Below are 22,480 nucleotides of genomic sequence, written 5' to 3' on the forward strand. Positions count from 1 at the left end.
GAGACATACTGGACAAAAAAAAATTTAAGTTGACAGAAATATTAATAAATCCCTAAACTCTTCTGAATAGAGATTGTCTTCTCCTTCCATGGTGTTCCTAACATCCAGCATAATGCCTGGCACAGAGGAGGAGCTCAAGAAAGAGCTGCTGAAAGAAGGAGTGAATGGATAACCATTAATTTCTCTGGGTTGTCAGATTCGGCAATGTCTACCTTCTGTGTTGCGTTTTTCTGTATTTCCTAAATTTTTCTTTATCAGTGATATGTTTACTCTAGTCATCAATAATCAAAAATACTGAAAGGGACTACACTCCTTTTAAGCAGTAAGGACATTCCACTGAACCTCCATCTCTCGTGTTCACAGGACTGACCTCCTTGCTGGCCTGGCTCATCTCCACTAGGTCCGATGCACATACCAGAAGGAGGAGCGATACCCCCGAGGCAGGCCCCCCTAACAAAGGGGAAAGGAAGCATGTACCACAGTTAAGGGAGGAGGGCAGTCGTAGAGAGGAGCTAGTCTCGGTCCACTCAGGGAGCAGAGGAGAGCATGGCTGTGGTCTGGAGGTGAGAACAGCAGAGAGGGAAGGGGGCAGGCTCCAGGCCTCCTAGGACCTACCGATGATGTAGGAGAGGATTAAGTTCCAACCAGTGATGAAGGCCCAGAGCTCCCCAACGGTGACGTAGCTGTAGAGGTAGGCTGAGCCTGTCTTGGGGACCCGAGCGCCAAACTCGCCATAGCAGAGGCCGGCCAGCACCGAGGCCAGCGCTGCGATCAGGAAGGAGATGACAATGGAGGGGCCCGCGTCCTCACGGGCCACAGCTCCGGCCAGGACATACACACCGGCACCCAGCGTGCTGCCCACCCCCAGGGCCACCAGGTCGAAAGTGTTCAAGCAGCGGGACAGCCGGCTCTCCTCCCGGCTGCAGTCCACCACCTTCCTCCGCAGCATCTGATGCCCGATGTTGAGCAGAACTTTGCACCCCATCGTGTTGTTCAATTCTGCTAGAGAAAAAGAATGCAAGCGTTTATTATTGCCTTTTACCCAATGCATTAACCTCCTCCTATTGCAACACAGACAGCCACCATGTCCTCTATCATCACTGACGGAGAAAATATTTTACATCTCAGAATTCCACAACTGGTCATCAGAACATCCACCTATGACTTCTACCCCTCTCAGGCCTAACCAGCATGGACAGAAATGCCCAGGAGGCCAGTTCCTCCAGCGGCCTTGACTTTGAGGTCTCGGAACTTCCACATTTATTGCAGCTCTTAAGGGAGAGCCGTCTATAGGCAGAAATTGCACAGTATGAAAAACACAAATTAATGACATAATTCTTGTCCTCAATAATCTCGCAATTCCCCTGGAAAAGCAAGATGTTATTCCAAATATGAGGTTATGGAAGACAACCCCAACCATATTTTAATTATTAAAACCCAGATGCCTTGAATAGCAATGGCAATGCTATTTTTTTTTTTTAAAGATTTTATTTATTTATTTGACAGTAGATGGAGAGGCAGACAGAGAGAGAGAGAGGGAAGCAGGCTCCTTGCTGAGCAGAGAGCCCGATGCGGGACTCGATCCCAGGACCCTGAGATCATGACCTGAGCCGAAGGCAGCGGTTTAAACCACTGAGCCACCCAGGCGCCCCGGCAATGCTATTTTAGACCTTCCTTGGATCCCCTGAGAGCAAGAACCAGGTTAATACAGGTCCAGAACAGAAAAAATGCTGAATTATTGTAAGTTAGGAGTAACTGTTACTCCTCCAAGGAAGCCCTTTTCTTCTGGACTAAAATGTTAGGAGAATGTGCTAGAGGATCCACTTCTGAGCAGGAATCACAAGAGGGCACACATTCACCAACAGCCGCTGTCAGCCAACCCGTGTCACCCGGAACAAGCCGAGCGCAGGTCCCAGGATTAGTGCAGACCACGGACCGCACCCTGTGCCAACATACCACTCCCCGTCCGCTAACACACAGGCCAATCCTGCCTGGGCAGCTTGTCCCAAAGGGGCCAGGATGCCAGCGCCCACCCTCACAGACATGGAACAGAGCTCCCTAGCCTCAAGTAGCCTGCACACGTGACTTATTTCCACAGAGGCCAGTCTGAAAAGGGCAGAAAAGAGTGGAGAAACCTAACTAGGTTTCTACCTACACTGCCTAGACCAGGGGGCCACGATCAACCATGACAAACATTTGATTATGGGATGTGCCAAGAAGGGCACTTGACCTCTGTGATCTTCCTCCCCAAACCATCCAATCAGGAGAAAAATACCAGACAAACGGCAGATGGAGGACATCCTATAAAACACCTAACCAGTGCTCTTCAAAACCCTCAGGGCCATAGGAACAAGGGAAGTCCGAGAAACTGTCACAAGCAAGAGGTGCCTGGGGAGACATGACCACTGAATGTCATGTGGGGTCCTGCATGGGGTCCTGGAACAGAAAAAGGATCTCAGGAAAAATTACGGAAATCTAAATAAAGTAGGGTTATTAGTTAGATCGGGACACACGCTAATGTAGGGTGCTAGCAATGGAGGAAGCTGGTGTGAAGAGTATGGGAACTCTGTACTGGCGCCACAATTTTTCTATAAATCTAAAACTGTGCTGAACTAAAGAGTTTATTAAAAAAAAAAAAAAAAACAGCTTGTGTAGAGAGAAGCTATCTAGCTACTGAGGTGGAAAAAAACATCATTGCTTTTTCATCTTGATCATTCATGGATGGGTACTGACCTCACCTTGCTACAATCAAGACACCAGAAAACACAGTAATCTAACCGGCGACTGACAGATCTAGCAAAGTCCATACCTAACCACCCACAAGCCGACTGCCCGCCCACACCTTGTGGCCTCAGCCACGGGACGCAGAGTGGTCTGGCACCCCCCCCCACCCCCAGCCCCTGGCCATGGCACTCCATGTGGTCACACAGGAATGGGAACCGGCCTCTCTCTACTTCATCTGACTGGCCAAGAGAAGACCAAAAAAAAAAAAAAAAAAGCTTCTTCAAGACCCAGAAGTTTTCAGCTAGGAATAACAGTCATATGTTCTGATCTCATTATAAAGAGGAGGAAAAATAACTCTGAGAGTCGAGGGTCAAACCAGGTCATGGAGCTCGGAAGGCACTGGGCCCCAAGTGCTCATCGAGGGCCCTGGCATTCCAGGTGGGAAGGAAATGATATCACTGTGCTGGAAGGTGGGGAGGAAGTGAGGAAAGACGACATTATTTGTGGAGCGTAGTGCAGCAGGAAGGCCCCAGACACGAGGGTGTGACAGGAGCAGAAAAGGGCAGGCGTTGTGAGCAAGGGAAGAACAAGCACAGAGCCCAGCAGACCACATGCTGGCCTGCTTCCGAGGCTACGAGGTGAGGCTACGAGGGATACCTGGGGCAAGCAGGTTTCCCAGAGAGTCAAGACCTGCTGGGGCCCCAGGGCCTGGGGAAGGACCAGCACTGGTGAGAGAGCCCAGGGTGTAATTCCTCCTAGAACTGCCTTTTCTTTTCTCCGTTTCTTCCTTAGGGGATTAACTGGATTTATTCAAGTCAGATTGTAAATCCTAACAAAACTCTCAGGAAACAATGGCTTGAATAATGAGTTAAAGAGGCCACATTTCAACACAACCCTTGGCAGAAGAGGCTGCACTAGGGGATGTGCAAAATCCCTGTAAAATCATTCCTGGACATCCTTTTTGGCAGGGAGGGGAGTGTTGTAGGTAGACAGGAATCTCATAGGGAAGAGAAGCGGATTGGGGGAAGCTCCTTATGACGCACACCGGTTTTGACCTGACTGGTAAATGCCACTGACCTTTAGAGAGTGCCTACTGCCCCTCCTAGAAGTCCTCTGCCTAAAGTAAGTGCACCCCACCCCCCAAACAATAAAAGCCAGTGCAAGGCAAGGACAGGGCCATTAAACAGCATCCTCTTTCCTGGGCTTTCACAGAGTGAGCGGGGGCCCAGGCGGTTAGGTGGGATGAGCCATCTGCCATCCTCTAAAAGATAAGACCTATTCTGTCTTGGGCTCTGGAAGGGCTGGTCCATAATCTATACTCCTTTCTCCAAAGTCCGTTGTTGTCTGGAGCAGAAGCAAAAGCTACTGGAGCCCAGACATATGTGGGGGACACACCTCTGAGCTTCCTCAGAACAGAAGGCAAACAAGAGTGCCATGATCGTGCCAGGCCAAAACGAGCCCCCAGGACGTGCAGAGCTGTGGGGGCAGGGGGAGCACAAATGCCCATGAACCACCAGCAACAGGTGGGCACGCGCCTGTCAGCCAGAAACCTGCTCAAGGAACTCACTTCCTAATGCTGGGGGTGCAGTACCCTCTTCGACTTAAGGGGGCAGTTTACTGGATTGCATAACTAGATACAGATACTGGTTTTCAAGCGTAATGTGGAAAGGGAAGTCTTTGTTGAGTACAAAATGTGACTAGACAGGCGCAATTCAATTCCCCCTAAATGGGCACACAGCATCTCTCTTCTCTAGGGACAGTTCTGGACCCCTTCCTTGCCCCCAGCAGCCCAGGGGAACTGCTCTGTGAACACGGCATGGGGAGCACAGAATGGACTTGTGACAGGAGACTTCCCACTATTTTTACCTTGGTTACTTTTCTTTTTGTTTTTTTCTTATTTAGTTTTTACTACTTGTATGCCGTGCAGTTGGCATACAAGTGATGCTCGTGTCTTGGTTACTGCTGAAGTACTACCTGCCATCGGGGGTAAGGGCAAGCTCAGTTCCCTTGGAAGACGCTGGAAAAACAATGCAGCCAAATGCCACTGGCAGGACCGGAGTGGATGGCCCAGGGAAGGCACGGGTCTCCAAGTAGCAGGGTAGCTGAAAATGAGATAATTGCCATGTCCTGGGTTCAAGTTTAAGGAATATCCTTTCCATCTCCCTAGAAGTAGCATAAAACTATATTCTCTGAGTGGCATCAACTGTCAGGATTTTGTACACATTATGCCACTATTTCTATTCATGCTGAAACCCCAAAGGTGGTCATTCAACCAACAGGGAGACGAAAGAACACCCATCTGCATAAACCTAATCTAATCGTTCAAATTCCCACAATGGTGGGTTGTTATGAACTTCTTGCTGCTGGGGTTTATGCAGAAAGTTGCCACAGAGGTTTTGAAAGTGTTATCTGAAGATTAGGTCATCCTTTCTTGTGGGGAGGAATCTGTACAATGATCAACAGCTACACTAAATCCCACTACATCTCACCAATCTCACCCCATTTTGATGCCCTAAGCTCAACACAGCCAGGATTTATGGAAATGCATAAACCCATGGTCCCACCCCAGGAAGCTGAGTGTCAGGGTGGGAAGAGGTAAGCACACACGACAGCTCCAGAAGCTGGGCCCATCGGGTGATGGAACTCCAAAGGAGAAGGTCTCACTGTCCATCTCAAAGGCCACTTCAGGCCTTCCCCCTTGCCATCTGAAAGTAGCGTGTTGTTATGGAACCCTTCATGAGTGAAACGGTGTAAAGCAAAGAAACAACCATTAATTACATGGAAAACTTGAGCGTTCCCAGACCCCAAAAAAATCACCTCCATTAGTCTTTTCTGACACTTTAGGACACATCTTGCTAATGGATACACCAAGAAAATCGAGATAGAGCAGAGCTACTCACAGATACAGTTCAGAGCTCTGGCGCTGCAAAACAAATGCTGAATGCCATTTTTGCTTTTTGACTTTATTTTGTAAACGCGAAAATCTTCCGATTTCCTTCGGTTAATAAAAAACAAGTAGTACTTTGTAATAGCAGAGTGTCATAATGCAAATCTTTAAAGAGTATGGGACACCTGTCCTTTCCTGAGGAAAAGACGCGTGATTTCATTAGGCAAGGACAGAGGCGTACAGTCCGTAAGTCCACCCGTGCATTTCCTTGCTTCCATCGGAAGCCTCAGTAATAAAGATGCTTTATGCTTTTCTATCACAGGCCACAGATAACGTGGCTTCTCACTGGCATGGGCAGGCACAAGATCCAATGTGATCACATGCCCTCACAGCGCCCACCCGTCGTCCAAATCTCAGTGACTTTAACACTCTGGCCATATCAGAAAAAGCCCCAGGAGCCCAGCCGTCCATGGCTTGCCTCCTTCTACTGATTCCACAGGGCTAAATGCAGAAAGCTGCCGGAAGCTTCTGATGTCCCATCAGCAGCAGTGTGGACAGCCCGACACGTGGCCATAAGCCCGGAGTCTGTCTGCACAGTGGAGCAGAGCTGCTGGACGGAGGGAAGCAGGAGGAGGCAGCAAAGTAGAGGTGTTGCCCCTCGGTCTTGACTTCCAAGCCACAGGGGGACAGGCCAGGAGGCGGCCATGAGGACCCACCTCGGGTGCACACCCACCAGGGCAGCACAGCTTCCCGGCACAGGTCAGGAAGTCAGCCAGGGAAAAGGAAAGTACTCAAGAGAGCTTCCAAAGCAGAAATGGCAAAGAGCAAGGCGAACAGGAATGCAGACACTGACCATGAGAGGGCCCTCAGCCAGGCAAGGAACACAAAGGCGCAGGGAACCAGGCTCCGTGGTAGCTTTGAGTGGTGCCACAGTCCCATGAGCTCACGAAGCACAGAGACCCAAGCAGATCATGCACCCAAGGGGCTGAGAGTGGACAGTGCCATACTAACCAAAGAACTAGAACAAGATCTGTCATGGGCAAATCTGTTGCCAAAATGGTATGCAGGCAGACAAGCGTTTTCAACAGCTTTAATGTTCTGGGAAAATATCAAGTAAAAAAGCCCATTTTATTATCCCAGTGAGCACACAGGTGAGGGGGAGGGGTGTGTAAAGGACCAAAACACTGAGATAATCTTTTAGATTACAGGTTGTTTTCTTCGTTTCTGTATTTGTCATAATGCCTGTGATGAGATGTGTTAACTTTCTAAAGCAGAAAACAAATAGCACTAGTTAATAACAACTAACATTTTGGAACATCAGCCAAATGAAAGATCCCTTAGATAAATTATTTCATTTAATCTTCACACCACTTTATCTATCTGGCAATACTCTGCCTTCCAGAAATAAGGAAACCCAGCATTACCAGAACACAGTCATTCACAACCTTGGGTGTGCAAGAGAATCACATGGTAAGATTTTTTTAAATGAATGATGCCCAGCCCACCATAGACCAAGTCATTCCTTTGACTTTCTCTCTTGCCGAAGAGCATGTAGCCAGTGAACAATGGAATCAGGGTTCAAGCCCAAGTCTTTCTGCCCCAAAGACTTGCCCCATCCTCTGAAGCAGGATCTGCAGGTTTGAAGAACAGGCACGGAGGGTGTGGAGAGCTGGTACAGGAGAGAAGCAGGGACAGGAAGCGGGGCTGACTGGCGGAGGGAAAGGTCTCTGTGTGTCCCACCACGAGAGTGGCGCCTAAGCGCTCCTCCATCCCCTAGCACACAGGATGCATGGAGCAGTGTTCACAGGACCACATCCTACAGAGCACCCAGAGCAGACACTCGGTGTTAGGAAGCAGATAGGAAACCGACCGTCATCTTAGGTAATCACTGCCATTACTCTCCAACAACTCAGGAGGGTCTCTCTATCAACAGAGATGTTGTCAGCTGACTAGCTAATGGTCTGAGTTACTAAAGAGTATGTTTCTGTTTCTCCAAACAAACAAAAATGTAAAAAGTTGTCAGTTGGGTTCAAATCCAACCTATGCAACATAGTCTTGTCTACGAAGCCTTGAAACAATTCCCATTTTCCTCACAGGAAAGTGTCTCGGGGTGTGTTCTATCCCCATCTCCTGTCTCACCTTGAGCGACAGCTTCCCCGCTCCACTCCACAGTGGGACAGCTTGAGTACCTGTCACACCCTCAGCCTAGGCTTTTGTAATTCATTATCTTTAAGTCAGTGTTTGGGGTTCTCAGTTTCCAATTCTATCTTTTTTAACGATTTTTTAAAAGGTTTTATTTATTTATTTGGCAGAGAGAGAGTGCACAAGTGGGCAGAGAGGAAGGCAGAGAGGGAGAGGAAAGCAGGCTTCCTGCTGAGCTGAGAACCCGATGTGGGTTCAATCACAGGATGCTGAGATTATGACCTGAAGGCAGAGGCTTAACCCACTGAGCCACCCAGGTGCCCCTCAGTTTCCAGATCTAAAGATGAGACAGCACTGTTGTCCCATTGTTGCAGGTACACATGAGGGTCAAATGAGACATCGCATTAAAGAGCTCACTGAAAAACAAAATCCATTATTCTTCCAATGCAAAGAGCTGCTATTATTGCCACACCAGTCGGCATTCTGTGTGCCATTCCTCATTCTCATTTCTTTCTTCAAAACATCAATTTGCAAACTGTCAGCTGTCTCTGCTTCCCGGTAGCAGAAGGCAGGTAATCCCCATCAGTGAAGGGTTCCCGCAGTCAGGGCTGTCTTTAAGCGAGGCTTTGACACAGATACTTGCCCAACTTAGCTATAGTCAAATCTTTTCAATATTATCTAGTCAAATTGAAGAATGATATAAAAAACAAGAAGCCAGGGGAAGAACTACTAAGCACATTTTCACAAAAACCAGATACCCAGATACAATCTAGAAATGCTCCTTTTCAAGCCAACAGGATGTGATTAGACAGTAGTTATGTCTCTGGATGGCATTTCCATCACTAGGGAAGGCTGTCCTTTATCAGGACAGAGGCCCTGGCCCCGTGTACAAAAATGCATTACGACAAAAACACGCATTCCATCAGGAGCTCAGAGCTCCTCTAATACATGCCTTTAATCATACCTACTTTTGCTGTATGTGACAAAAACGTTCTGTATCTGGAATCTGAAGCCAAGTGAGCTACAAACTCTGTGGGCATCTCTAGTACAATGCTAATTAACCAGAACTGAACAGGAGCCTGGTCCTGCAGAGTGGGGGATTTCATTAAGTCAGCTTTACATGAACTGTTAAGCACTTCACTTGGGCCTTAAAAGCTGTTATATATGTTTGTCTCTCAAGTAGAAAAGCAATGCTTAAATAAAGTTCCCCTAATATCAGAATTCAAACTTACTAACTCAACATTGCTTCTTTAATTCTCTAGGCCTCCAAGGTATCCTGAAAGAGTTTTCTGTAGCTCCTTCCAGAACTGTCCTCTTACAAAAAGCACAAGGAGAACTGGCATCTAGACCTGGAGCAAAGCAGAGGATTCCACACAAAACTGATCTTTCACTGCACACTCACAGTCCCATTATTTTTACATTTACTAATGCATTCACTCAACAAACCCGGGCAGTTCACAGATTTAGACACCAAGTTCCAGTAAATTTCCACGCTTCCCCATCTTCCCATGGTCACAAGCAACTCTGTGAAAAAAAACCTGGAATTTCTAGAAATGCACTGGTTCCAAGGTAGACAAAGCAGCTGTGAAAAATCAGGTCCAGCTCCTTGAACTGAGCTGGAGAACAGACTCACAAAAGAGGTTAGGGTTCTTGGGAAACAAGGAACATTCTACACCAGCTCCTCAAAAGAAACACATTGCAAATTCATTTAATCCCCACCAGAGACCAACAGTAGCATTGTTACTCCTCTCAGGAGAGTAAGAGTGGAGTTTAGAAGGCAGTTTATGCACATGCACGTGCGCATATGCATGTATATATATATATATATATATGCATTGGATTCCAGAAACCCTATCTATGCCAGGTGCCAAACAGACTCAACTTCGACCAAACTTATTCTCCATGCTGCTGACAATTCTTAATGGGTCACCTGATCCTACAAATAAAAGATTCACAAGGGTTAAGTGACACCCTCTTCTTGAATGACAACTCCTCTGTAAAAATTAAGTCAATTAGTTATTCAAATGGTGAAGTAAATTAACATAATCCACCTACTTCCCTCCAGCTGCTGGGCAAGACCCTTGGGCTTTGAGGCAATAGGAACTTTATTTGGGAGTGAGGAAAGGTGGGAATTTTGGGTTCCAGCGCCCAACCAAGGCTTCAGGGAATGTTCTGGAAAGTATACAGATAGCAAGGCTTAGAAAAGTATGTGTTAGAAAGAGCAGGCCAAAGCAGATGGATTAGATATTATGTTGGAGATACTATATCCCTTAAAAAAGGAGGGAGAAAGTGTCAAAAAAAAAAAAAAAGAAAAGAAAGAAAAAAGAAAAAGAAAACACAGAGAGAGAGAGAAACATGAAATAGCACCTCTGGGAAATAATAATAACATACTGAATATGAGTTTATATAAAGAATGGCCTGGAAGGGAAACTGAAGTAGTTGTCTTTCAACAGGTGATTAAGGACATTTTTTATTTTCTGCATATGGATAATTTTTTCTATGAGTGTGGACTGCTTCTGAGTTAAGGGGAAGGAAATATTCTTTTTTTTTTTTTTAAGATTTTATTTATTTATTTGACAGAGAGAAATCACAAGTAGTCGGAGAGGCAGGCAGAGAGAGAGAGAGGGAAGCAGGCGCCCTGCTGAGCAGAGAGCCCGATGTGGGACTCAATCCCAGGACCCTGAGATCATGATCTGAGCCGAAGGCAGAGGCTTAACCCACTGAGCCACCCAGGCGCCCCGGAAATATTCTAATAAAACCAACGAACAAACAAGTGGAAAAAAAGGAAGGCATAAGCGTCCAAAGACAAGTTAAATCCATGTCAAGAGTCTACCTGGGAGATGTGAATAATTGAGTACGTGGGATTTCATTACGCTTTCTCCCTACATTTGTGCATGTTTGGAAATTTCCAAAAGTGAATGTGAAAAGAAAGGAACCCACTCAGGGCTAACCCAGAAAACAAAGAAGAAATTCTTCCACAACCTTTATCAACCCCTACCTCCAGGACCGGAAGAGTCCCCCAGTGCTATAAGCCATGGAGTCTAATTAAATAGTCTTTAACACAGGATTAGGTTGAACCACATGAAATTATCAATATTCAGCTATTTTTTTTAACCTAGAAAAACAGCCACGAGTAAAGGGTTTGTCACAGGCAGACCTCGTCGTACCTCTTACCAGCCTTGTTCCTACGCATCCTCTGAGCCGAAGTCTGTATCAAATTTGGGGAAGCAGACTGAAACCAGAAAAGGCAACATGGGTTCCAACGAAGAGATTTAAGGGGGGAAAAAAGGAGTGATTCAGAGGTTCTTCAGAGCTTATAGTAGCTGAAAGAGAGACACTCGTAGGCATGTGTGTTTTTGTGCATGTTCTGTGTACCCATGAGGGACATGACTTCGTCTTGTGGGTCACATGTCACTGCTGAGGTGACCAGGGAGGGAAGGCACAGGCCCACTGAACTGCCTGTGACACACATCAGACGACCCAGGTGAAATGGGGTGACCATGGTGGACAGGCTGGTGGGGCAGGACCGTCCTTTTACTAGAGTCTTGAATGGCAAGCTGAGAAACTGACACTCAGACGTGAAATTTTTAAGCGAAGGAAGACCATCTCAAAAACCTTCTCTCAGAAGGATTGCTCTGGTCTTGTCAGGAAACACAGAGTGGAGAGGGAAACAGCACAGGGACAGCTGACTGCTCGTGGCTCAGCCTTCTTTCTCTGGGGAGCAAATCAATTATGTTTGCCTTTGAGCATGATATTTTAATCTGACTAATAAAGCACTTTTGCACAAGCAAAGGCTCTAATCTTTCACATTCACCTGCCATTTGCTCCCTGTCTGGGCTTTCTCCTCAAAGAGCCCCGAGATACACAGACTCCACACACCCACAGTTACCATGGGAATTATCTATGTGGCATATGTCATGCGCGAATAATCCCTCAGCAGGAAATGCCGCATTTTATGGTTGGTCTTCCTGTAATGACACTTTACCAGTAGCCAAAATCGCAAGCCCTCATCCCAAAAAGAAAAGCATGTAAATGTTGAAAGAGATGTCACAGCCTCCTTGTGCGGCCAGCTACCTTCCTTGTTGAAGTCCGGCAATGACCTGCTGCACTCATCTACCTTCCAGAATATATTGGGAGGAAACCTCCGCTATGTGGGGCCAGAATGGTCTCTGTTCTCTGGGCGAGAAAGGACTCTGAAGTCCCGGAAGAAAATGGCCAGTTCCACAGGGGTCCGTGCACCACAAAATGCTGGAGCAAACCACCAAATGCTGGTGGAGGACTACCAGCAGGTCAGGCTGCCATCAGATGGGCAAGGCAGCCCAGGAAGTTGGACAAATGTCGCTCCTTGCACCAGACAAGAGAGTAGCATTCAGTGTGCGGGGGCTCCTGCAGTGTGTGAGATGGAGCACCGATGCATCCTCTGTCCCAGGCAGCGCCACCTGCTGTGTTTCATGGAAGACTCCAGGGCAATCCAATCACCCTGTCCTCTACAGAATGCTACCTGAATGTGACCCCACAGCCTCTCCATGTAACAACAGTCAATCATCCAGACTGCCGTTCATGAAACTCTCCATTCTTTGGTGACTGCTTTATAACAATCAGGGTCCACATCTCCAGAGAATGAGGAGACACAGCACAGACTCCTGTTATTTTTAAGGAATTTTTAAAGGGTAACCCACAGACATCACAACTTACGCCCCAAATAACGCTGTCTACGTAGACACTGCCACAGAAAAAAAATTACTAGGAGGGCGTCTTGCCTTCTAAAAGTTCACAGCCAGTAAGTCACACTTGAGACTCAGGACCACATTTCCCTACACAAACACTGTGACAAACTACAGCCAGGTTCCAAACCAGCTTGGACTGTGGAATCCAAAGCCAGGTTCCACAAACAGCAACTTCACCTGACATTCCTGCTGTGGACTGGAGCGCTCTGGGGGCAACCCCCACCCAGCAGGGTCAGGACGGCACAGAGGACATACGAGTGGGTTAGAAGAAGGAATGGACCCTATAGAGTTGTGATCCTTTAAAGGATTTAAAGCATGGGTCATTTTGGAGAAAACAAAGGAGCATTTTAAAATAACTTTCCACAAAAATGGACAGTAGATGGCAATCGCTTTTCAAGGAGCAAGTAAAGGTGATCTGTGGTCGGCAGTCTCTAAGGTGGCCCCACGATCCACTCCTGGTGTTTCCCTAAGTGTGGGGGGGAACTGGGACTTGCTTTTAGTCAGCAGAACATGGCAACGGTGCTGGCTGACGTCACTCGGTGATTGCGTGACATGACATCAGGCTCCATCTTGCTAGCAGCCTCTCCTTGCCAGCTTAACGAACCAAGGAGCCACACTTGGAAAAGCCACATGGCCATGAATGTCAGCCAGCAAAAGGCCAGGGCTCTGGGGTCCTACAACCTTGAGGACATGGATTTGCCCAACAACCTAAGGGAGCTTAGAAGCAGCTTCTACCCCAGCCACGCCTCCGGATGAGAACCAAACCGTAGTCAACACCTTGACTCTAGGCTTGTGAGCCAAGCCGCGCCCTGACTTCTGACCACAGGAACAATGAAACAGATGGGTGTTGTTTCAGGCCTCTGGGTTGGTGGTTTGTTATTCTCCCGTGGTCCAGTCATGAGGCAGGGAGTGAGTCTGCATTCGTTCTCTCTTTAAATCTTCAAGAAGCTAAAAACCAGAGCCCAACATTTCTTTAACTTTCTCTGTTTTAATGGTGGCGTTAACGTTTCCTTGAATTGCAACTATTTTTTCTTTAAGTCTAAGTGATCTGAAAGCCATTTCCTCCTCTGGAAAAATGGCATGCATTAAATGACTATTATGTCATTTTGACAGAATGGCGTGTCTGCCCCGGGCCCCTCTCCTGGGAGTTATAGGAGAGATAAAGGTAAGCAATGCACCCTCCCTGGGCTCAGAGTGCACACAGTCTGGGAAGGAAGACTAAAGCAAGCATCAAGCATTAGGCAAATATTTGCCTTAGGCCTACTCTATGCCTCCCCGCCCTTTTAGGTGCTGAGGAAACACCAGGGAAGGGAACCAAGCGACCTGGTGGCCTGCCCTCTGGGCAGGAAGACGGTTATGATAAACCAAGCACAAACAAATGTGGCAGAGACCAAAAAGCCTCCAGGGGGCGTACCACCTCTGTCACCATCTGGCACCTGGTAGGACTCTCTTCACTCAAGAAGGGCCTACCTCCTGGTGGTTTCTAGTTCCCCTGATTTAGGTGCAGTTCACGACATAAGCCCAAGGGCCTGAGAACCAAGGATGGCTTCCCCATGCATTCTGTCGCAGTGTCCTGATCCGAGAAACAGATCTGATGTAGACTTTTCACCCCAAGGTGAACACTCAGCACCACCCCCCTCCACACACACACACACAGGCCAAGCTCTGGTATTTGGTAACAGGAAGAGATTCTAAAATAGTCTGTTAAGACAGCACAGACACATCTGCCTATTGCAGGAAGAGGAGGAAGAGTGCAGAATGAACTCACTCTAAGCACTTTTACTAAATAAGACCTGAAAGGAGAAGGAAAGAAAAGGACATCCGAGGTCCACAATGGCTTCTGGCACAACGCAGGATAGCCTCCCATGACCCTGCTGGCAAGGATCCAGCTTTCCTGATTGTCTTCGCAAAAGTGCACCTGGTAACCTACACTTTCGTTCTGACATTGACCAGTTGCAATAGCCTGATTAACAAGGGGGGAGTCTCCCAAGGACATAGAAGCCATGGGGAGCCCTCCTAATTTCAAGGCCACTTGCTTGAAGATGCTTCCCTGTGGCAAAGGTCATGGGCCATATCCCCTGCAAAGTCCCTCTGGTGAAGGATGACCTTGATTATAGGTGCATTCTTGATAGAGCTATATTTGGAATTAAGAGTCTGAATGGCCCAAAGGACTGTAAGAATGTGAGAGAGAGAGAGAAGCATCAGGTGAGGTTCTTTTATAAACACACATGCCTGAAAAACTTTACCTCCGTTTTTTTAAATGCACAAAATAGTGACAATAACAATGAAGTGCCCATACTTGGTGAACTTGTTACTTCAATCAAAAAATAACCGGAGTGATAGCTTTTAAATATTTTAATAGAAGAACCCTTCTTTCCCAAACCACCTCCTCTGCTGAACCCAACTGTGAGAATCAGATAAAACTGGAACCACTCTGACACAGACAGACAGGAGACACTGTGCCCCACTGGCTAGCCCTGACCTTCCCCCACCTTCCCTGCCTGGCTCCTTGGCCTCCTCAGGACTCTGGGGCTCCCAGGACCCACCTGAAATACACTGACCTATGGCAGATCACTACAGCACCTGAACTGAAGAACAAGCTACAGGAAGATCCCTAAGTAAAAGAGGGAAAATCTGAGGAATGAGGGGGTAGAAGCAAGAGGAAAAGCTTGAGAGCAGGAAGGCAACTGGAGCCAGCCCTTGACCTTGCGAAGCAAAGGCTCCAAGAGTCAAAGGCAGGACCACAGCACAGTGCATCAGGACTACTGCACAGGGGCCCTGGCCCAGAGCAGGTCCCACCAAGTCCCACACACCATGCCACACACCAGCATCTACACCAGGATGGAGGGGCAGGCTCTGGCAGATCTCTCCACAGCATGCCTTGGTGGCCTCTGTTCAGAAGCCTTGTCATCTGCAGGGTATTTCGAGTTCTGTTTGAAGGAAATGTAGGAATTCAATAAAACCATGAAAGCAAGGAGAAACATCTGTCTTCTGTTGAGTGGATGGGCCTGAAGACCTAGAGGACTCTGAAAAGGCAGAGTAGTCATAAGCTTTAAAAGATGATGACATAGAGTGCAGCTGTCCCTTAACCTATAAAGTCAACAGCCAACAGAAGGACTAAACGGACAATATATTCTAGCACCCAAGAGACGGTTCTGCAGGATGTGCAGGTGGGCAGAATGTACCTGAAATAGGACGTAAGAATTCGTCACCTTGTCACCTGAGGATCACCTGGGTCCTGGAGCAAAGACGTCTCAGGAGGGATGAGACGGAGGGATGAGCTTCTTGCTCCTGGAAAGTAAAGAAGAATCATTAGGCCCCATCAGGTTGGTTGTTCGCCCCACCACACCTTTGGCTGCGACAAGGAGGAATGACTCCATCCTGCTCAGCAGCAGGAAGGACACCCCACCTTACAAAGATGAATGGCATGGTAACTGAGAAGGTGAGGGTCGGAGTGAAGCACCACTGGGTGGGGAACAAGACAGGAAACCGGACAAGGTGGCTTCCAAACCAGTGATCCTACAACGTGACCTCCGTCACTGATGATCCTATCTCAAACAAGGATGGTATCAAAGCATCAGCCAGACAGGCCACCTCCACAGATCTAGGACATAGGGGCAGGTGAGTACAAGCTCTGAGGCCCTCGCCAGGAGCTGTGAGGGGAGTGAATCCCCCCTCTGAAAATGGCATTGAGCACTGAGACCAGCAGAGGCAGACAGCCTCAGCTGGGTCCTTTAGGAAACAGGGGGACACCATCCGTGAATGGCATTTTGCAGCAGATTCTCCCGGAGCAGCTACCCAATGGGCTCCAGTGTAGCCCTGCTCGGCAGACACCAGGATGGGCTGGGATGCTCTAAACATAGGATGTGTGCTCTCGTGACAAGCTGGCGGAGTGCCCTACAGTCCCACAACGAATGCGATCGAGTGACTGGAGTCACCACCGTCTGCAAGTGGGATCAGTCACCTTCACAGGGGGCGTCCTAGGAAGAGGCTTGTCGAGGAGTAGCACACAGTCCTTCATTTCCTCCATCTTATCATTTCTACTTTACACACTCATGGGCTTGTCCAGGAGCTGGAGGGGTCTAATGAAGCCTCCTGAATACAATCTGCACCACTGTGAACCCAGAGAGGATTATCAGTATGCCAATGAGGCACAAGAAGATGCAAATCAACGTGGAGAGTTCCAGAACCTCGGCAGCAGCACACGGATTTCCCACAACCCAAATCCGACTCCATCCTCACCTGCACTCATTCCACATCAATACTCCATTCTCCTCCCCTTCTGTTCTGAAAATGTCCAAACTCTCAGAAAAGTTAAATGAACATTTACAGAGTCTTCACCTACATTCACCAATTTTAACATTTGCTATTATCTGCTTTATCTTTATATAAATATAAACTGTTCTCAGAAGCCACTTGAGAGTGAGCTATGATAGCTACCATGACACTTGACCTCTAAGCACTTTGGTAACCTGAGAACGGCACTCTTCTACGGAAGTGTGATGCCATTATCATACCAAAGAAACAGATATTCATTCGGTAGCATCTCAAACACAGCCCAGAACAACCAACACACTGCTGTTCCCTCTCATGCGCCAAAAACCACAAGGGCCCTGAGAGGGCCACGGTCCAGCAGGGGAGACCGACATACAGACACATTTCCGCGACAAGGGCACCAAGATGGTGTGGCTCACATGGGGGTCTCCACCTCCGAGAGCTCCACCTGGAGATTTGAGAAGAGGCTTATGCGATGACGTAATGTTTAGAAGATGAGTCTAGCCAACACATACAGAGCAGGAGCTGAATGTAAAAACAGAGTGGCTTGAATGTGACAGCAAGAAGAATACTGCCCACCCCCCCCCAAAGTCCAAATCCCAAATCCAGGAACTTGTGACTAGGTTAGGTTACATGGCAAGGAGGAATAAAGGTTGCAAGAGGAATAAAGATGCTAATCAGCTGACCTTGAAATAGGAGGATTTTCTGATAGAATCAGTGAGGGTCCCTACAAGATGGGAGAGAAAGCAGGAGAGTCCGTGTCAGAGGGATGCAATGTGAGAGACTCCATCAGCACCCTGGTTCTGAATGTGTCAGGGGACCAGGAGTCAAGGCAGGCAGGCAGCCTCTGGAAGCTGGGAAGAACAAGGAGCCAAATTCTCTCCAGGGTCTTAGGAATGGAGCACATCCCTGCCAACACCTGGACCTGAGCCTGGTGAGACCTATTTCGGACTTCTGATCTCCATCCAGAACTGGAAGACAATAAATGTGTATGGTTTTAAGTGAATGAGAAAACAAAACAAAAAACTGTGGAGGCTGGAAACAAGGCTGGAAACTGTCAAAGCGCTGGGAGATGGGGGGGCAAGCCCTTATGGCCAAGCCAAGAAAACTACACTTTGTTCTCTGGGGAAGGGAGGGAGCCAAGAGCCATGATCGGATCTCTATCTGGAATAAAAGGAGCAGAATCTAGAAGAAAAACAACTGATAATGTTGGTTGCCATTGATAAATTTGACCTTTCAAACAAACAAACAACTTAAAATTTTGGGAAACTTGGATCCGTCACCCAGAACTTGAAAGTTTCTCAAAACTTAGAGAATTTTCTGATGATACTGGTGGTGATACTAACAAATGTGATTTTTAGAAAAAAAATAAAATGATAAATGATAAAATCTGTCCACCTCTGGAAGATCTGTGTAATTCAGTAAGACAGTAATTCACTGAAACAAAATAATACATGGAAAAATGACTGATTCAAAGAGAAAATGGATTTTTTTAATGTACAAAACAGACCCATTTTCCAGTAAAAAAAAAAAAAGCCTATCAGTATGGATTCAGATTCTACTGTGGAACCAACTATCTCCTTTCAAGTTTTCGTGCAGTATCAAAAAAGAATACCCATAATTGTCCATAAAGACTCCTGCAGTCCTCTTTCTTTTCCAAGTACCTATCCAAGGTCACATTTTCTTTATATATTACAACTAAAACAACACATCAAAATTGACTGATGCATAACCAGACATAAGAATCAAGTTGTCTTCAATTAAGCTGAACATTAAAAAGATTGCTAAGTATATAAAATGACGCTACTCATACTAATTTTCTGTTGTTGTTGTTGTTCTGGAAACTAGGTATTTTCCATAAAAATGTTATGCTAACATAAAATGATTTACTGTTGTTATTTTTAGATGGATTAGTATATAAACACTTGAAGTTGTTCTAGATTCTAATTTGTAACATGATAAGCATTTATACATACAACCCACATAAGCAAAACTCCTTCAAGTCCTCCACAGTCTACAATTACAGAGCACAGGGGGGTTCCAAGACCAAGCGGTTTGAGAACTGCTGCATTCTGGGCTGTCCAGTCAAGCGAACATGGCCACGCTGGATCCAAGCTCATGTCACAAAACTCTGCTCACACTTTCCTGTCCTGGTATACAAGCAGTTAATGCCCAACTCAGAGGTCCTGAAGAAAAGCATGCCATACATTAATCCAGGCTGAACTCATCAGGATTAATAGGATTGGAATGCATAGCAAATACATTCATTAGTACCGCTTTTCTTTAATCCAAGAATGTTCTAGCTGATTTATTCTATTTCAGCAGATTTGACAACTCACTTTTTTTAAAAAAACAGAGTAATGAGAATGCTACATACACTTCACACTTGAATGATTTGATCTCCTGTATTTCATAAACACAGCCAGCAGCAAGCACACCGGACGAGCTGGGCTGGAAAGGTGAGGCCGTGACACCGGGGCTCTGTGTAATGGGGGGCACCCGGCACTTGGACAGGGCGTATGTATGCACAGCAACATGAAAACAGCACGTTTTTCTATGGTGTATTTCTATGGAACAGTTTAGATATCAGAGGCATATTTCTATGGAACAGTTTAGATATCAGAAGGAATCAGATCTTTTCATTAGGTACACTGATGAAGCACCAAAAATGTTTGGCCATTTTTTAAACATAATGCCCAACTTTCTGGCAACTTAAAAGCTGCTTTGCCTATGAGTGTGTTTTTATGCTGTTCTTCATTCCACAAATGTTCTGGGTGCCAGATATGGTTCTAGAGACCAGAGATGCAACAGGGGCCTGATCAGACCCAAACCCCTGACTTCCTGGAGCTTAGGTTCTGTGACTGGAAGCCCCTCTTTGAAAAATGAGAACGGGTGAAATAGTAACTGGAAGAAGCATGCTTCTGCTCTCCTAAAGCAATTCCATGAGATTTTCAGATACAGGAGGCGCTCCAGTGACACAAATATGTGCTCCACCCCACAAGAAGGGCAGATGCTAGGGCTGTGGTAAGGAACAAAGCTACAGGGAGCACAGTTCAAGGCAACTAGGCGATCTCTATCATGTCTACTGACTTGAACCAAGAGCTCCTTCAGAATGGCTGAGTGCCCATGGAAGGGCCAAGCCAGTCCCTGAGTGGGCACGGAGGATGTCCAAATCCTGGCAGGGGAGCATTTGTAGTTTAAAAAAGCAAACCCTGATTAATTCTTTTCTTTGGCATGAATAGTTTTCAAATTTCAGCCTAAGATATTTGGTGGTTAAAAGAGAACAGGGGTGCCTGGGTGGCTCAATCGGTAAGCAGCTGCCTTCGACTCAGGTCATGATCTCAGAGTCCTGGGATCGAGCCCCACATCGGGCTCCCTGCTCAACAGAGAGCCTGATTCCCCCTCTCCTTCTGCCTGCTGCTCTGCCTAATTGTGCTATCTCTCTGTCAAATAAATAAAGAATCTTTGAAAATTTTTTTAAAATTTAAAAAAAGTAAAAGGGAGCATAGGCTAAGAGGCTGCCAAGTAGTTAAACAGACATCAGTTTTCTGTTCAAGGGAAGAAGTGGAGAATGGAATGAAAGCCTGAAGTCCAGAAAGGAGCGTGCAATGTCCCCAGAGCCAGCGGGGCAGGCCTCCAGGCATCCCGGAAGGATCCAACCCTGTGCCCAGAGACTCTCAGACTCCATCCCCTGCTCCACGAGGAGCCTGCTGTGCGGGTACTGCAGGAACCACATCAAGCATGGAACCCCCCAGCAGCTGTGCCTGCACCCCGCAGAGAGGACCACAGGAACATGGGAGCCATCCCTGCTCTCTCCTTCAGCCTCCCAGTCTTAAAACCACATTTTAGGTCTATCCAGAATGGCCAGACCCTTATTAACTGAAATAATTCACTCCCAAGGAGCAGACCTGCAGGGTGCCAGAAACCACAATACTTTGACAGATCACGTTCCCCTATGCTTCAGTTGGGACTACCACAGCTCCATGACCACCTAACACGTGCTTGCTTCCCGGCTTCTCAATGATAAGGGCTTACCCCTGACCATGGGCTTCACAGCTGCTACTCAGTGGTTTCCCAGGAAAACTCACACACTGGACTCCAGCGTCCACCTGAGAATGTGAATGCCTTACCTCTTTTTCCAATCTCCAATGCCCACCCGAATCCTACCTGTACTGGAGACCTACACCAGTTTCTGTCCCCTCCCTGAGACAGCAATAACACTACAGCCTAAATGCTGTTTGAAAGACCACAGACTCCATATAGACATCTGTGGTTCTATAAAATTTATGAGGGGAAAAAATTTCATATGGTAAAGGAAATGTGGTCAAGGAAATAACAGCAAGATATTTATCCTCCCCACAATCCTTCAATAATTAAAACTACACCAGCCATTCTACACCAAGGTAAAGGTCACTGGATTCACAATTTGATGACTCAACCTTCCACCAAGAGGCAAAATACTCCACAAAAAGCCCTCCCAAATCTTCTTTGTACTGCAACAGGCCAGTGAAGGCCATTCTTCCCCCTTGGCCTATGTCTCCTGGTGATGCCAAGGGAAGAGGAAGGGTGGCAAGAGAAGCTGCGAGGGGCCAGGTCTAAGGTTATAGGGCAACGGTTCTCAACCAAGGTTGCTTATGCTCCCGCCAAAGGGCATCTGGCATTGCCTGGAGATACCTGTGGTTGCCACAAGTCAGGAGCAGGGGGGTGTTGTCATCATCTAGTGCTCAGAGGCCAGGAACGCCACTCAACATCCTATGGGGCTTGGGGCAGCGTCCGCAGCAGAGATGTACCAACAGAGCACTGAGAGAGACAAAGCGTGCCTTTTACTGTGTGAAACTGTCTGCTGCAAAGTGTTCTATGGACTTTTTTAAGTGAACTGGTTTAAGATTTTTTTTTCTTAAAGCTTCCAATAACATCTGCAAACAAGCATATTCACTGAGAAAGTGAAACCTTGTCACAACATTGCTGAAGAACCCTCCACTGTCCTGAAACCAGGGCTGAGAATAACGAAGAGGCAAGCAGAAGACAGGGAAGAGTAAACAATGAAAAAACACGGGTGACTAAGCCAGGCTTCACTTTTTAATGAGTTCTCATTCCTAAGGGCGAGTTGGTATCTTGTAGAAGGCTGGAGACCCAGGCACTCTGCATGACTCTGCTTGGAAGGTGAAGGTCAAACCTGGAAGAGCTGGGCTGGCCAGGGCAGTCCCCTGAGAGAGAAAGGAACCAGCAGGCTGAGTCCCACGTGCTCACAAGGGCCGCGGAAAGAATGCCTCATCCCACTTCACAGGTGAGGTGCAGGAGCTCAGGGAAGGACCCCACTGTGACAGAAAGATCCCACTGCCACTTCATTAAACAGTCCTCTTGTTCTGCAAAACACGGGTTCAGTGTTGGAGCGGAAAGATATCTCTACTCTGCAGCTCTGAGAAAGCACAGAGATGAGGCAGTGTTCAGCAGAGGAGGATGGCCACTTCTCTCCCTGAGATTTCTGCCTGCCAAGGAGCCATGAACCTCTATTTCTTAATGCCTGAGATCTGAAAAACGAAATAATAAATTCAGAGTTGGAAGTAACCAACTCACCACCTAATGCAGAAGTCCCCCCAGGCTGTCATGGGTTTGACAGGAGAGAGAGGGGAGGCAGGAGGGAGGAAGGGAGGACCGGTGCTGCGGGGGGGGGGGGGGGGGGGGGGGGGGGGCAGGCACAGAGAAGTGACTCTCCAAGCTGCCA

General features: G+C 47.2%; 1 protein-coding gene across 6 annotated transcripts in view; it reads right to left on the bottom strand.

Moving 5' to 3' along the window:
* SLC7A1 (solute carrier family 7 member 1) overlaps window positions 1-22,480 on the bottom strand; it is a 79,555-nt gene that overhangs the window by 25,232 nt on the left and 31,843 nt on the right. The window contains exons 2-3 of one of the 6 annotated variants that reach the window (XM_082701307.1): window positions 15,666-15,771; window positions 616-999 (exon numbers count right to left, since the gene is read on the bottom strand). In XM_082701307.1, the coding sequence (XP_082557433.1) occupies window positions 616-985 (370 nt within the window). In that variant the 5' untranslated portion in view covers window positions 986-999; window positions 15,666-15,771. Of the gene's footprint in view, window positions 1-615; window positions 1,003-15,665; window positions 15,772-22,480 lie in introns of all 6 variants that reach the window. The other 5 variants (XM_082701308.1, XM_082701309.1, XM_082701311.1 and 2 more) reach the window with 5 other exon arrangements.

This window comes from Mustela nivalis (assembly GCF_964662115.1).
Source record: "Mustela nivalis genome assembly, chromosome: 15".
NCBI lineage: Eukaryota > Metazoa > Chordata > Mammalia > Carnivora > Mustelidae > Mustela > Mustela nivalis.